At 43.2% G+C, this 15,493-nt stretch overlaps 1 protein-coding gene across 1 annotated transcript in view; it reads right to left on the bottom strand.

Moving 5' to 3' along the window:
* LOC308139544 (ephrin type-B receptor 4a-like) overlaps positions 1-15,493 on the bottom strand; it is a gene marked incomplete at its 3' end in the record, with an annotated part of 37,186 nt that overhangs the window by 475 nt on the left and 21,218 nt on the right. Inside the window, exons 2-9 of the mRNA XM_080509004.1 lie at positions 14,232-14,302; positions 10,593-10,874; positions 8,860-9,250; positions 5,471-5,623; positions 1,395-1,730; positions 1,185-1,309; positions 412-594; positions 13-38 (exon numbers count right to left, since the gene is read on the bottom strand). Coding sequence (XP_080365130.1) covers positions 13-38; positions 412-594; positions 1,185-1,309; positions 1,395-1,730; positions 5,471-5,623; positions 8,860-9,250; positions 10,593-10,874; positions 14,232-14,302 — 1,567 coding nt within the window. The remainder of the gene's footprint in view (positions 1-12; positions 39-411; positions 595-1,184; positions 1,310-1,394; positions 1,731-5,470; positions 5,624-8,859; positions 9,251-10,592; positions 10,875-14,231; positions 14,303-15,493) is intronic.

Below are 15,493 nucleotides of genomic sequence, written 5' to 3'. Positions count from 1 at the left end.
GATGCCAGGTACCAAGAACTGGGAGGCAGAGTCGTGTCCTGAGAGAGACGCCAAACACAAAAGAGAGAGAGAGGGGGAGAAAAAAAGGAAAAGAGGTGAGCGGCACAAAAGTTAGAGCGGTGCGACGAGAGGAGCCATGACAGGAGGTTTACATTGGTAGTTAAGAAAAGTATGAGAGGGGGAAAAAAAAAAAAAAAAAAGACATGACGGGAATATATAATATTAAAGCATCTCTACACAAGGACACTAACTTCACACAAGGACATTGGCAATAAATTCATAACAAGAAACTGTGCAGAGATTTATTATGCAGAAAAGAATATAAAAGAATTTCCCAATGGAAATGAAAAAAAAAAAAAATGGAGTAATGTGTGCCGACTTGTGTTGGAAGAGAAAAAAAAAACCAAAAACCAAGAGTTTTTCCTCACCATCAGGCAGGGTGTGGAAAACAGCGGCAGGACTGAAGCTGCCGTAGCCGGCCATGGTGCGCGCCCGAACCTGCACCTCATACTGGGTGGCTCTGCGGAGGTCTGTGAGCACAGCCTGGTTTCTCTTACTCTCCGTGTAGTGGCACTGATCCTCGCTGCGTCGATCCTGCAAGAGTAGAGAACAAGATGAACTGTGAATAAAACGGGAATACAGGCAGGAAATTACAGAAATCAAAAGTAAAAAAAAAAAATCTAAAGTTCACTGAAGCTACAATTACCAGAGATGACCTGTTCAGCATCTTGCATTAAAATGTCCCGAACTAGACCTGAAGCTTCACTCACTGAGAAAAATACACCGAACGCATGTTAACTACTGTATTAAGGATTTATATACATGAGGCAGACAGAAATATGCACCCAACAAGACTGAAGACTGTTTGAGACATGAACAGGAAAAAACTGCAGCATCAGTCTCATACAGTCACATCCTCAGCTGATTTAATGCAACGTACCATTTAAACTGTCCAAATGCTAACTTAACATCCGTTTAGATCTATAGACATGATTCCCCCCCCCCCCCCCCCCCCCCCCCCCACTACAAAGGAGTTTCACACTTTCTCCAGCATCGCGCCACACCCTATTCACTACATCTGCATTGTGACAAGAAAGCCTTTGAATCCTGAGCCATTGTACGACTGCAAGCGGGAGTCTGAGGAGTGCAAAGAGAGCAGAGAGATGTGGAAGAGAGGCTCTCACCTTCTCGCAGTAACGCAGCTGATACTGCAGGACGGTGTAGTGTGGCTGAGCTGGGACTGACCACTGCAGAGTCAGGCTGCTCTCAGTGGAGTCACTCTTCCGAATCACAGACACCAGCGACGGCACTGCACAGATGGCAGCGGAATTATAAATACCAGCTGAAATTCGGACTATTCATACCCGTCGTCCACCTCTCCTTCAACCCCTTACCGTCATGGCTCGTGGTGATGTTGACACTCTCACTGGCAGGGTCCTTGGCGCTGAGCTGTGACACTCCGTTGAGTGCCTGGATGGTGAAGGTGTACGTGGTGTGTGGCAGCAGGCCCCACACCTCCACGCGGCGCCCCAGCAGGCCGTCCGCCGCCGGCCGGTAGCTCACGCTGTCTCCACAGGGGATGCACGCTCCTTTGGGGGAGCGGCACACGGAGCAACCGACGGCGTAGCTCAGATCCGTTCTGCCGCCGCTGTCCAGAGGCTCGTTCCACTCCAGGCTGAGCGTGGTGTCGTTGATCTGCGGGATGATGCTGCGCGGGGCTGAGGGAGTTTCTGCAGCGGCAACAACATTTTCGAAGCTTAAACACAGTTCACTTGGTCCGTATTGTTAATTAGTAGTGTCATTCAAGCTCCTGTAAATAAGGAAACAAATCTAATTACACAATGCGCGTTTTCGCCCTGTGTTTTTCAGTCGCTCCTCCACTGCTGTTTTGTTTGACAGAAGCACAGCACACTGCCTCTGCTAATAACAGACCACTGAGCTAAAACTAAAGATCAAAGATTTTTTTTTCCGTTTCATTCAACTCTTACAATTAGTTTAACAAGTCTGTATCATAACATTTTGTATTCCTCATAAATGTTCCCTGTACAGTGGTGGGGTGGTTATGTTTCTTTTGCCTCAACGCAAGCTTGTTGCCAGTTCAAATCCAGGTTGGACTTTTGTATGCATGGAATTTCTCCGGGTACTCTTGTTTCCTCCCACAGTCCAAAAACATGCATTTAAGCTTATTTGGTCACTCTAAATTGTCCACAAGTGCATTCGTTGTAAAACAGGCACGCAAGCAAAATGTCTGTACTTTTATAAGAATACATTTTCTACAGAGATCAGGAAAGACAACATAGCACATCTCTATTTTTCATGTGAAAAAGCATTGATTCGCCTGCTTTGTCTTTTTTTTTTTTTACATGGGCCAAGTCAATGACACGTGCACTGTGATTAGTCCGTCTGCAACCCGGATTCAAAGGGTGGAGGTCAATATCTCATTATTCATGTATTCTTCAATATAATCGACTTCAGTGTTATTGAAATTGATAAAACTGTATCTGAAAAGCAATAAACATAACATTTAACAAGTGTAAGTTATTTATTTCTCGTTTCTTGCTATTGATAAATCATTCATCTTCACGTCTCCGCACAATCACCTTTAACAGTTCAGCAGAATCAAACTTCATTATTTCTAAAACACAAAAGTGGGACATATATTAGTGCTTTTTATAATATAAAAGTGTTAGAACACCTATGGCTTACCAGCTTCATTGGGAGGAAAATCTATATAAACCATCACAAATGTAGTTCAAAACATTATGAATTTATTATAGTGGTATATATAGAGAGTGATGTTAAAATGATACATTTATTTAAAAACAATCATCTAGTAATAAAAAAGACGGATAAAAGTAAGCCTACAGATAGGGAACAGTCGTAATAATAGAATGTCTGACACAATACTGAGGAATATGTCATATAAAAACCAAACTAAAGCAACATTTCTTGAAACTGCACCTTAATATTTATTCCACAGACACGACCGTGGGATGTTCTCATCCGACTTTTTAAAAAGGTCATATCTCCCCAAACTGTCAAACCACTTCCTCCTTTATAAGTCGTTTCCCTGATCCTGGGAGCAGTCAGATTCAAGTGCTGCGATTTTCTAAATCAGCCCCACTGATTCGGCGATGTCATTTCAGAAACATTACCGTTTCTGTTTTCCCTGTGACTAAATACCTTCAGAAAGCACCGGGAGTTTCTCTCCAAACGCTGTCACATTATTCAGTGAGCAACGTCGACCCATATTTCATTCTTCAGGTGTCACGCGGCACCGGTATAATCACAGTGTACGAAAGCACTCTGCTGATCTCTGCTGTCTGGTTTTTACTGCAGCTTTACCTCTCCATGACCCGCACAGACCATTTATTTATGATGCGTATAAGCTAAAGACATTTTATTCGGTCTGCATGTGCAGTCACGAAGCAGAACAATGCACTTGCAGTGGCTTTGCGTCACAGCGGGAGCACATGTGTTGCAGGATTTAACTGGTGCAATTACGTTTGTCTAAAACGGGATGATAATGATCACCGTCTGAAAATTGTAAGAAGATAGCTATTGCCTCAAGCCAAGCATAACTAAACAGCAAGACCACTCAGGCACTGTGAATGAGTTTCTGTTCCTGCCAAGGAGACAGAGCTTTGTCACTGAGCCTGCAGCTAACTTAAGTGCTAATGGTGTTCTCATTGGAAAACCAAGTGGGGCAGCATCACACTCAGTCTGGGCGCATATGAATTTTGATTTCTACGTTGGGAAACAGGGAGTTTTTAGAGGCGTTACATTTGAAGTCTCTGCAATCAGAATTCGCTTCATTAAAAACCACCAAGGATGTCAAGAGTAATGCGGAACCTTTATTTTCAGGGAAATAAGGCCTGCGCGATTCACAGATGGCGTGGCCGGGTTGAAATTTTGCATACAAATTGAAAATATGTGACGTGCAAGATTGCACAGGCAATTCGGTACAAAAATAGAACATATACCAGGAATGGCCTAATTAAGTGATTAATAATTAAGATAAAGCCTTTGTAATTAGAGTTATCGCTAATAAAAAAAAAAATTGGTGGATGCAATTCCAAGCTGGAATTTATATCACACCTGCAGAGAGCAGACGCTGTCAAGAGTTTCATATTGTTACACCTCCTCTCCACAGCCATTGAAAAAGAGTGGTCCTAATTAAAAAAGTCCCTCCTATTAACACATCCAAAGTGTGGCTGAATTGAAATTCCTGAATCTGCATGGAGGTGTCACTTCAGACAGTCAATGACTACTTTGGCTGAGAACAAGAGTTCGCACCCCCCCCGAGGAAAAACCTGTCACAAAAGACATGCATGTCAATGCCCAGCGGCGAGACAAAAAGGCCGCAAAGCAGCTTAGAGGAGCCGCGCGAAATGACACCAGAGGAGAGGGGAGAAAAAAAAAAACACGAGAGATGTTAAACAGAGTGAAGACGAGCACAAGAAAAGAATGAAGGGAAGTTAGCCTCTGCTACTCTTTGGCACCTCTGTGTTTGCCTGTGGATCAGTGAGCATTAAGGACTGCTCATTAAGTAACAGATTTTTTCTTGTAATGACATTTATACCTGATTACTAGATATGACAGGTCAGGCCAGGAGACAAAATCTTACCTCGTACGATCCAACTAACTATCTCTTAATCATATTGGACAAAACCAGTACACTTCTTTCACACTATATATTGCCAATGCCCACATTTTGAGCCTTTTCAGACTTATCTGCTGAGTCACAAGTTAAGTTGTTTCCACCTCATATCATTTAGATTGTTCACGATTGAATTGTTGATGCACTTGGAGGACACGTGAAGCTGAGGTTCTTGACGTATCAAACGTGGAAAAACAAAAAATGTGGCAAAATGGGGAAATTAAAAAAGAAAAACAGACAAAAATTTAAATATTACTACAAATAAGACTATAAAACAGAAAGCATTCAAATAGTCGTGGAGCCGCTTTCTTTCTTCATACTGCTGAATGTGAAAGCTGTTTGATTTCTCCACATATTTATGATGTTTTTGTGGACATCAATACACATCACATCAGCTATTTATCATGTCTGCTGCTGTATGCATTTTAATAGTATATCCCAGCTGTTTATATGCTCAGACCTCTTGTCGCCATCCATTCATTCAATTATTTCGTTTGAGAACAGGTGTTACTGTGAGCTCTGCATGAGCTGTGAAAACTGCTTCCTTGGTGCTTGAAAATACTTGAGTTGAACTCAAAATAAAAGTAATGTGTGCACACCGCTGTTTGATCCCCCGACGAATACAAAGGCAGTATTGCTGAATATAATCAGTGATTTTTCTGACCCACAGAGCTGGCAGCTCAGCTAACGCACCATACTGCGACACTCCAATAACAGGGACGTTATCGAGATAACCGAGCGATACAGGCAATGGACAAGTTACTTTCCCAAGGATTAATAACGCCACAGCATTGCTCGATCTGTACTTACTAGTGCACGGGGTGTCGGACGTGTCCGACTCTGCACGCAGGTATCCGGATTGACACGTACACACCGACGCTCCCCTGATGGTGGCTTGGCTGAACCGTGGACAGTTTGTACACGGTCCCTCTGAGCCCGACTTGAAATGACCCAGAGGACAGGCTGCAGAGGACAGTCGGGAAGAATTTCATTATTTCTGATTTCTGTGGACATGACCGGCAAATGTTACTGTACATGGCAGAAGAATCTTCACACTGGCAGTGTCCTCAACAGACCGGGGTCAAACGGAGTTTGCAAATACATCTTCGTCTTCTTCTTCTTTTTTTTTCTTTCAAAAGTGTACTTAGGTGCCAGATGGTTGCAGCTTGACTGATAGAAGGACGTAATAAAGACTATAAACTGGGACAATCTCAGTAATGACTCTGACACTGATAGTCGATTCAGTGGAAAAGCCAGCTCACTGCTCATCATTGGATTTACCTGACCCGATCTGAATAACGAGAGCAGACAGGTGGGAGTCCTCACGGAAACATGGTTTGTTTATTAATTCAAATATGGTATAAGTCTATTCTGCGAAGCCCCGACGCTGTACTGTGGTGCTCAAGATGTAAAGAGACGGGGAACCGAGCCTGAACTCATGCTGAAAGGATTAGCTGAATAATTAGCTTGAGTGACAGAAAACCAATTAGCAGCAATTTTGTCAAACAAGCATTTGCACTTTTCTCTACTCTTTATTAAACGTGGGATGGGGAGTTGAAATGGCACTTAAGTTTTGGTACTTTGCACTTTGGTTAATGTGCGACGTTCTGTTTATTTACCAAAATGAAAATGTTCAAAATAAACAGGTGAAAACACCTCCCTTTTCATGATTTAATAGACAATTTCCTTAATAATGTGAAGTTATAGTCCACTCTGTTCCTACGCGGCAGTCGTCACACACACGCCGTCACGTTGTAACGCAGCATGCAGTCACGGAAACCTGCAGTTGTTTACACTTTGTTGTTCAGGCTGGCAGCAGCAATGCGGCCTCCGCGTGAAAGGAGCGAGACAATAAACTTTCACAGCAACTCCAGCTCCGCTGCTGTGAACACCGGCACTTTTCTCAGGGTCCTTGCTCCCGCCGATCTCGTCCTACTTACATTCTACTGTCACAGGAATTCTCGACACGTGAGAGAACGTTATTAGCGCGTGTTGAGTGCTGCTGCATAACTGGCAGTGCTGTTGGGTCCCTCCGTTCAAATACCAACGACTGTGATAATACGGGCCGAACGGAGTAACCTTAGTTGTACCGCGAGAGCCCACAAAGTGACACACATAACACTTCAGCAGGCACCATTGATTGTTGAGCAGCAGTTCAGTGAATTCAGCTGGAAGAAATGTTAACAACTGAGGCCGTAAATACAGATTCAAGTCATCATTTTGTACCGCTGCCACAAGCAATGAGACATTTCTACTCTGCTGCCTCATATAAAGCAGTTTAGCATCTCCGTTTTATTTCGTTGCATTTTATTTTGTTAGAGCTCACGTCATAGAAAGATCGTCAGCGGTGTGGGATTTGCATATTCTCCTCGTGTCCGTGAGGATTCTCGGATTAGCGCTCTGGTTTCTGGTTCAAAAAACATGCGTTTAAGGGTAATTGGGGACTCAAAATTGCCCATAGGTGCGACTGTTAGTGTGTGATTGGGTGAATATTTTATCTTATTTTCCATGGTTGCTTCGTAGCTCTGAGGGTTTTTGGGGGCTATGGGCAGAGGCAGGGTAGACCCTGGACAATCCTCAGAGAAAACCCTCCCCTGTACAGGGAAACAGGCAAAAACTATTTTATTGTGTTTAATAGAATTTCCTTTTATCATGTTTCTGTTTCATTATGTTTTCTATATTTGACTTTATTGCACCTTCGTTTGCTTTATTTAATGATATATTTTTCTGCTCTCCATCTCCTATATTTGCTAGTTAGAGCAAGCAGACACTGGGTAAATGATACACTGCGGACAGATCACGCGTGGCTCGCAGCCTTTTTATTCCTACTAGCTCAGTTGTTATCCTCTATTTTTCCAATCACTTGTGTCCTTGTTGTTTTTACTGCACCCTGGTTTAGTTTGTTTGAAATTTGTTTCCTTGGCTTTAATAGGTTCAATTCTCACCTTGTCAACAAAAGCACTTTATGAACGACCCGTTAATAAACCGGTTGTTATTATTGATTTCTGAATGAGAGGTGTGTATAAGCTGATGTATTTAGGATCTCTTCTTTGTAAGAATTTGTTCTGAGTGATGTGCTGAGACTATAAAGGAAACATCTCCCTCCCATGTAGCAGCAATTCCAGCCTGCCGGAGGTTCACTTCAAAGACATGGTTTAAATATTCTAATAAGGCTCATCTGAGAAGCTAAATCAACTTGACAGCATTCATAAGTTCTACGTCAGATGGTTGTGTTTGACCCAGAAAATATATGTATTGTCTCTGGGAGATAATGGTATTACAGCAAAATGAATTTAATTTTAAACCAAGATGTCAATTTCATTTTCTGCTATGACCGGCCTACGAAGCAAATTAACTGTCCAATCTTTCTATGAAGGCAATTTCCCTTTATGGCCCAATGAGTGTTTCCCCCCCGCTCGCAGCTCTCTCCCGCGACAGAACGCTGGAAATGCCACTTCACCAGAAGCAAAATGTCGGAAATTATTTTTTGTTATGAAGAATTATTCTGCCTCCCACAGAGATCAAACTGAATCCTGCCTTCAAACACAAGAGTGTTGAAACTGCACATTTCCAGGAGAAAGTGTGGCGTTTCTGCTCGTGTTTGTTTTTAGTGCTCTCAAAATTTATCTGAGTTGATGCGATGCAGCGAGTGTGTGCGCGCGTGCGCGCGTGTGTGTGTGTGTGGGAGGGCGTTCATGCACGAGGGTCGTTAATTGGACTCATTAGACGGAGCTGCTGCAGTGCTCCTGAGAGATTCCTCCTGTTTCTTCTTTCTTTTTTCTTTTTTTTGTCTACTTTGCTTTGATGTTCTCAAAGTGATATGATCTTTACCCGGAGCAGCACCTCCCCTGCCTCGCTCCCTTCACCTCTCCAGTTCTCATGTGCTCCCCGCTATCTCGGCTAAACCACGAGTTTGTCGCAGCGGTACTCCTTTGACCCCGCTCTTCCTCTCTGAGATAAGTGCTGCACCACCTGACCCCTCTCCCTCTGTCCCTTCTGTGTCACAGCCGTTCCCCTGCCTCATTAACTTCCTCCGTCTCTCATTTCCTCTCCAAAGCTTCAACCCTCAGTGAACCCCCGCCCTCATCTCGCCATTGTTTTCTTGTTTAGTCTCCCTGCCCCGCTGCCTATGTGGGCGTAGCCTCCATATATACACACACATATCTGTTTACTGTGACTTAAACTCGCCTCCTCCTTACCTGTGCACCGTGTATGTCCCTCGGCGGATTCATAACCCGGTAGGCAGGCGCAGGTGGTCGTCGGCTGGCCCACCCACTGACCGTCCTCCCCGCAGAAGAGCTTGGGCGGCCGGGGTCGGGGCCCCTGCTGAGAGGCGTGCTCCACGCACACACCCTGGGCCTGCTGGACGAGAGTGCGCGGGACAGTCTCGGGGAATGAGGAGAGAGCGCTGACCAGGGGAGGACACTTCTTGAAGAAGACCCTGACGGACAGCAGGGCCATGCAGGCGCCCTGAGCCTGGAAAGCCAAATAGAAGCCTCTCTTCGTGAGAGTGCCGACTCGAAAGGTCTTCACATTAAATTTCCGCTCGCTGTCTTTGCTCAAGAGAAAGTCTGCAGCCACTGTGTCCACCTAAGACAGGAAGAAAGAGAAAGGACTTTATGTAAGAGCCGCATTCCTGCTCAAAAGGATTCCGCCCTGAAAAGAACCAGACTGCTAGTTAAGCATGTTTTAGCCATTTTACCCCATTAACCACACATCACATGCTTCACATTATTTCCCATTTCCCAAAGCATAGCGCTGTGATTTCGGATTGATTCACTGCCTTCCTGGCAGCCATTGTTTCCCCATTCGTTACAGCATGCTTTGAACCTCAACTTGCAGCAGCCTAAGACTTGCAGCAGAGAAACGCAATTCATCACAGCGGACATTTCATCACTTTTATTTTTCTGTCAAAGTTACATTATTAGGTGGTAATGAGGTTGAGGAATGGGGACTGTTTTGGCGTCATTATTTGGTGCTGCGTTCCAAGGACACAAAAACATCAGAGGTTTGACAATCAGAGGCCCAAATGCAGCCCATCCAGAAGCTACGTGTGTGGAAAATGAAAGCCGGAGGATAAACTGATAAATGTCCACAGCAATAAATTACACTACTACAGCAACTCTTTGGTCCGAGAACTGATTTTGCAGAGAATCAAAACAAGCCAGTTGCATATTGTAAACCAACACACTTATCTGAAAACTCGGATGCTTTCGAAAATTGTCAGCAGTCATTTATAGTACAAAAGACACCCATCAGACAACAGGTGACAAGACAAATAAACGGTAAAATGCTTGTTATGTGAAGATGAGACAAGAACTGTTTTTGTTAACAAAAACCTCGTCGGAGTCTGCCTAGTAGAAGTAGGTAGAAGTAGGATTTTTACACATCGATCTGAACATCATACATCTTTATATGTCATAGAGTGTTGATGGAGGTAGAAGGACCTGAATTTTGGGGGATTTTCTGGTTTCCTGCATTAATTTGGTATAAAATGTGAGAAGATCTCCTTCTCATTTACAAATATAGAAAAAATTGTGCTGAACTTAATGCCACACAAATGATCATACATTACCTTGTCTCTATTGAACATATCCATTATCACATGCATGGTCCTCATAGATTCAGGCCAATTAATGCAGAAAAGCAGGAGCATCCAAATGTTTCACATATATTTCTTCACAGGCAAACTATTTAAGTAACAGCATTTTATTGCAAGAAACGTCAAACTATCCAGATACAAAACACGGATTCTGGATGAATCAATAATAAAGTATAGCCTCGAGGCATATTGTATATTGGCAAATAACATCATACAGCCATCCTCCAGGGCTGTGCAGTACACAGCAAACAAAATTGTGTAAAAATGTTTGGAAACTTTACTTTGTCTAAGCGAGCAGTGGTGCTTTCTCAGAGAAGAGGAAGGGGGTACCTTGGTGTAAGGGTTCTCCATCCAGGGGGGGTAGGTGTCTGTGGCCTCGTCGGAGTCTGCCTGGTAGAAGTAGACGTTGAACGTCTCCTTGCAGCTGCGGTGGTGCGTGCTGGTGGAGGAGCACTCCATCACGGTGAACCGCAGCTCCACGTAAACCTGCGAAGCAGCTCGCCGCTGGATGAAGCCGCTGCGCAGCCAATGGCTGGATGAACTGTCGGTCTGGCAGATCTGATAGATCCTCACGCTGTTGTTCTCCTCGTCTAAACCGCTTAATTCTTCCCACTGAGAGCAAACAGAACAGAAGCGCCGCCAGGCCCCATGTTAAAAAGACAGCCGACCCCAAAAAACTTGGGTGCCCCGAGTAGATTTAATCCACAGATGGAAGCCTTTTCACAGGGCTATTTGTGTAATTTGGTTGAATTAACAGTCCTATGGCTATGATAATACTGCACGACTGTTGGTTTTGTGCTATACTGCACCTGCCAGCGGCCCCTGGGACAGATCTGGTCTGCTGTGGATTTTGATTCAGCCCAATTCTGAATGTAGGTTGTGAAATCATTCCTCCCACTGAGCCGCGGCACAGCTAGTGGGAGTACAAGTCTCACTTGTCAAACAAAGCACACCGCTGCACACGACAAGCAAGACAGACACAGCTTTCACCCCTCAAACACACTTATAGACCGGAATACAGGGGGGGGATATCACAAAAATGTACGAAGGAAAAACCCTCCACTGAGGTCTACGTGTGTTTGGGAGTCAAATGCAAAGGAAAAAATGCTTTAATGTTTGACTTCTGAGTCAACAGCAAACATGTTCCCCATCACTATATTCCCAAGAGCGGGAAACAAGCAAGAAATTAACATACCCGGGGCAGAATTTAGCAGATTTGCTGAACTTGAGGCTCAGAAATTCAGTTATGTAAATATGCAAATCTTAAAAAACCCATTTGCAGATGATGTGTTGAGTGAGGCAGAATACTGGTCTGAATGAATTACAGAGCAGCAGAGCACCGAGAGTCAAAGTCGAATCTCCCGAAGAGAGAATTTCCCCCTTTCAATCCCAAAAAAAATAAATACTGTAGACTTTGGCAGCACATGTGACGGGGCGCAAAAGGTTTTCTGTGATGAACATGCACACGATCTCCAACAGAACTCATCTGGTTCGGGGAAAAATATAATTTTGAAAAATTTACATCTGTTTGGAAAGAAAATAAGCAAGTGAGGTAAAAAAAAAAAAAAAAAATGGAGCAGAAATAGTTTACTCCGATTTTATTTACAAAGCAACGTTTTATTCATATAAACTCTCACTGAGACATCTTTTTGAAAACTGTTCAAAAGCAGATAATCAAAGCCTACATCAAGTGGTACTAAACCTTGTTGGGTTAGCATAAAGCTATCTTAAACCTCAACCATATGCAAACCCTACTGGTTGTTAGCATTCACACCTGAGCAATGTTATATCTTTGTTGCTGTGCAGCTACTCTGAAGTCGGCAAGTGAATTTCAAGCAACATCCAAGGATCGTAATGTTACACAGCTACAAATGTCTTGTTTATCCTGACGGTACCTTTTCTTGACTGATCTAAAACTTACAGAATTGTATGTGCTTGTAAGCGAAATGCAGTTTTTAGTGTAAATTATCACAATTCTACCAATACTAGCTCTTGTGGTCAGCATGCAAGTGTTGTTAGATTTTCTAAAGTTTCATGACAGAAACAGCCAGTCTTACTTTAAAATTGGCGTTTTTTGGGTGTCAACTTCAGCTACCCCTCCAAAAAAAAAGGGTGTTCAATAGTATCTCATAGAACTCAGACTACTTGTATGTGTGTGTCCTATGAAGTTTGACGTTTGAATGTCGCTGTGAGTTTAACAAACGTGCGAGTGTGTTTTCAGGAATGTCACTTTAACTACAAGTGAAATGAGCCACGGCGAGATAATGCTGCAAGATTGCACTTCCTGTTAACTTAACATTACAGTGCAGCCACTCTGTGAATGACCGTTTCAACTGGAGACCACCATGGAGAAGTGCAGGCTGTGTACTGGTTAAAATTTGTCATCGACAACATCCCCGATCCAAGTCCAGGTTCAGACTGGGGGCATTTCTATGGAGTTTGCATGTTTATGCGAGTGGTTTTCTCCATTTCATCCTGTTTCTACAAATATAGAGCTATCTTTTACAGCACAAAACAGTATAGAATGAATGGATTGATGGCCTCAAGTATATCTAAGACAAAAAATGAAGTCTCTTCTCTGGACACGAACACGAGCTGAGCCTTGGTGAAGTCATGATACACCAGGTGTGAGATAGAGAACTTTTTACTCACCAAATACGCATTACATATTGAATACTAATTACTTCTCCAACTTCTCAAGATCAAAAGTCATTTGGCACATTACTTTTATTACTGTCCGCCGTGTCAAAGGTGCTTTTAAACGACTCTGAAGGCTTCACACCCACATGTCACTTAACTTTCTGTGTTCAAGACCACGGAAGACCAGTCATTACAGCTGAGTGATAACACTTCCAGTCTTTTATAACCTTATTGTTTTAAGATTCACACGAGACCAATCACACTTTAGTAGGTCATATAATTACTTCAAACTTAACACCAAAGAACTGATTTTGATGGCCATGTTTTGCATTTCTTCCTGCACAAAGAGGTTTGAGTGAGTAAATGACACTGCTTTGACACAAAAGCTGCTTTTGATGCATTCACTGAAGGTTTGACATGAATATTTGCTTTATTTGTTCTATTCATGAATAATAAATGTTCCTACAAACACTAACCAATGATGTTAAAAGTATAAAAAATTTTTTTTGTGAAAATGAGAAGCCAGAAAATTGACTGACTGGTTTAGAAGTTTCCACAAATATCTCTAATAAGGGTATCATAATCCTTTAATCCTAAAAATAAAGAACCATATAGTAACCCTTTTATGTTTGTGTCCCTTGATGCCGACAGCTCATGGCACGGCTCCACTGCTGCCTGTCACCATTCACTAAATCACTGTTTGTATCCGTCTCCATGCCAAGTTAATGTAAAAAAGAAAAAAGAAGAGAGAAAAAAGAAAAAAATCACACACACTCAAGACCCGGCCATGTTTTTGACAACGTGAAGCTTTTGATAAACTGCTTCAAATGATAAGAGCCATGCAAACTATTCAGAGGCAGTGGGCCTGTTCTTTTTTTGCGCCTTAATCAAAAGCAGAGACACATTTGTTGAGTATTTCTGCCTGCTTCTCGAAATCTCCCTGCCAGAATCACTGTGACCATTTTCCTTCGGAGACATCGGCGAGCTGAGCAGTTTTTGGTCACCGACACTGCTGGCAAAAATACCCGAGCAACTTCTCCTCAGATGATCAAATTACAAATATGTCTTTTTCTGGCTGCAGTATCCCAAATTGTGGGCAGCCATTGACTTAGACTCCAAGGTTGACGGGATATATCAAAGCATCTGCTTTCAATATACTTTAAATCCCACATTCACTCTGGCGTCTCCTTTCTTCTGTCAGTTACCTGCCATATAAGGAATCCTTTTTCAGCCAAAGTAACAAAGGAACAGCTGGAGGCCAAAAATCCTCAGTCACCACTCAGTTTGTGTTAGGAATACAGATAACAGAGCGAAGCTGGGATTACGTACCTCAGGTTTGGCGCGCGAGAAGATGGTCCATCTAAGATCAGAAGTCTCCGTCTTCGTGTTCATCAGGACTTCTGAAAAAGACAGAAAATATGATATCACACAGCGGGAAACAAAAAAACGACACGTATTGGGCTCATTTACATTCAGAGAAACACAAATGCATTGAAAATCACTCTCTGACAAGTATCAGCTATGGCTTATACTGGGATTAGGGAGAAAGATGAAGCTTCACCAGTCAATTACATCCACGGGAACGTTCCCACTACCCCCCCCAAACTTGTCTTTCTTCTCATGTTTTGTTATGATCCCCAGAGGTCCCCTCTGTTCCCAGCGACACGCCGTGCCTGTGGTCACACTAAACCTGCAGACAGGAGTCTTGCTTTGGTCCGGCGACAACGGGGACAAGTCGTTAGAGCAGCGCAATCTACCAGACTTACTCAGAAACAGAAGCACACACGCATACACACCAAGATTTAGGCCCTTCTGGTCACGATCTGTGATTACAATGGAATTGATTTTTTTGTAATCTTTTGAAGGGCCGGCTGCCAGCTCACAAACAACCGGAGCTGCTCTGCTATGATTCAGTATCCCAATAAAATCTGAGCCCTGAACTGCGTGTAACTTGAAGGACAGTTTGATTTGGGCGGCGGCACAGCATTTCATGTGAGGACATCTTTTCTCCCGCTAGCTGTCTTCACAGACTGAAATTCGTATTTACACCGATGTGATGAGGTTTTCTCTCACACTTTTAGAGCTCTACCTGTTCCCAGTAGAAGCTCATCTCACGGGTCAGGCAGTTTGGTTTTTACCAATAAACAAGATTTATTGTGGCCACAATCGAGGAGTGCACATGCATGGAAATGGATGCTGGAGGCAATGGGGTGGGGGGTGGGGGGGTGGGGGCTCTGAGTGTGAGTTTATCATAGGGGTTATTAAGGTACATTGTTGAATTATCCCACCAATATAAAGTTCAACAGTTAAGTCAGCATCTTATAACCCCATAATACACAATCTGTCCACATGGGCAAAGATAATACAACATCTGCCTCTGCACTGGGGGAAAAAAAGAGGTTTTACTGATTAGTGTAGCACCAGTTTTAGATTTGCCAAATTGGCAAAAGCAACCGACACAGCGGATCAAAACCTTGATGTGGGCGAGAGGACCAAGGACACTGCCAAGCGAGACGAGACAAAACTGCAGCAAGTTAATTCAAGCAGTCATTTTCCCCATCAATTTGATTGATTTTGCAATGCCCGTGATG

This window comes from Blennius ocellaris (genome assembly GCF_963422515.1).
Source record: "Blennius ocellaris genome assembly, chromosome: 14".
Lineage (NCBI taxonomy): Eukaryota > Metazoa > Chordata > Actinopteri > Blenniiformes > Blenniidae > Blennius > Blennius ocellaris.
Note: the sequence above shows the minus strand (reverse complement) of the source record. Positions and strands in the feature narration are given on the sequence as shown.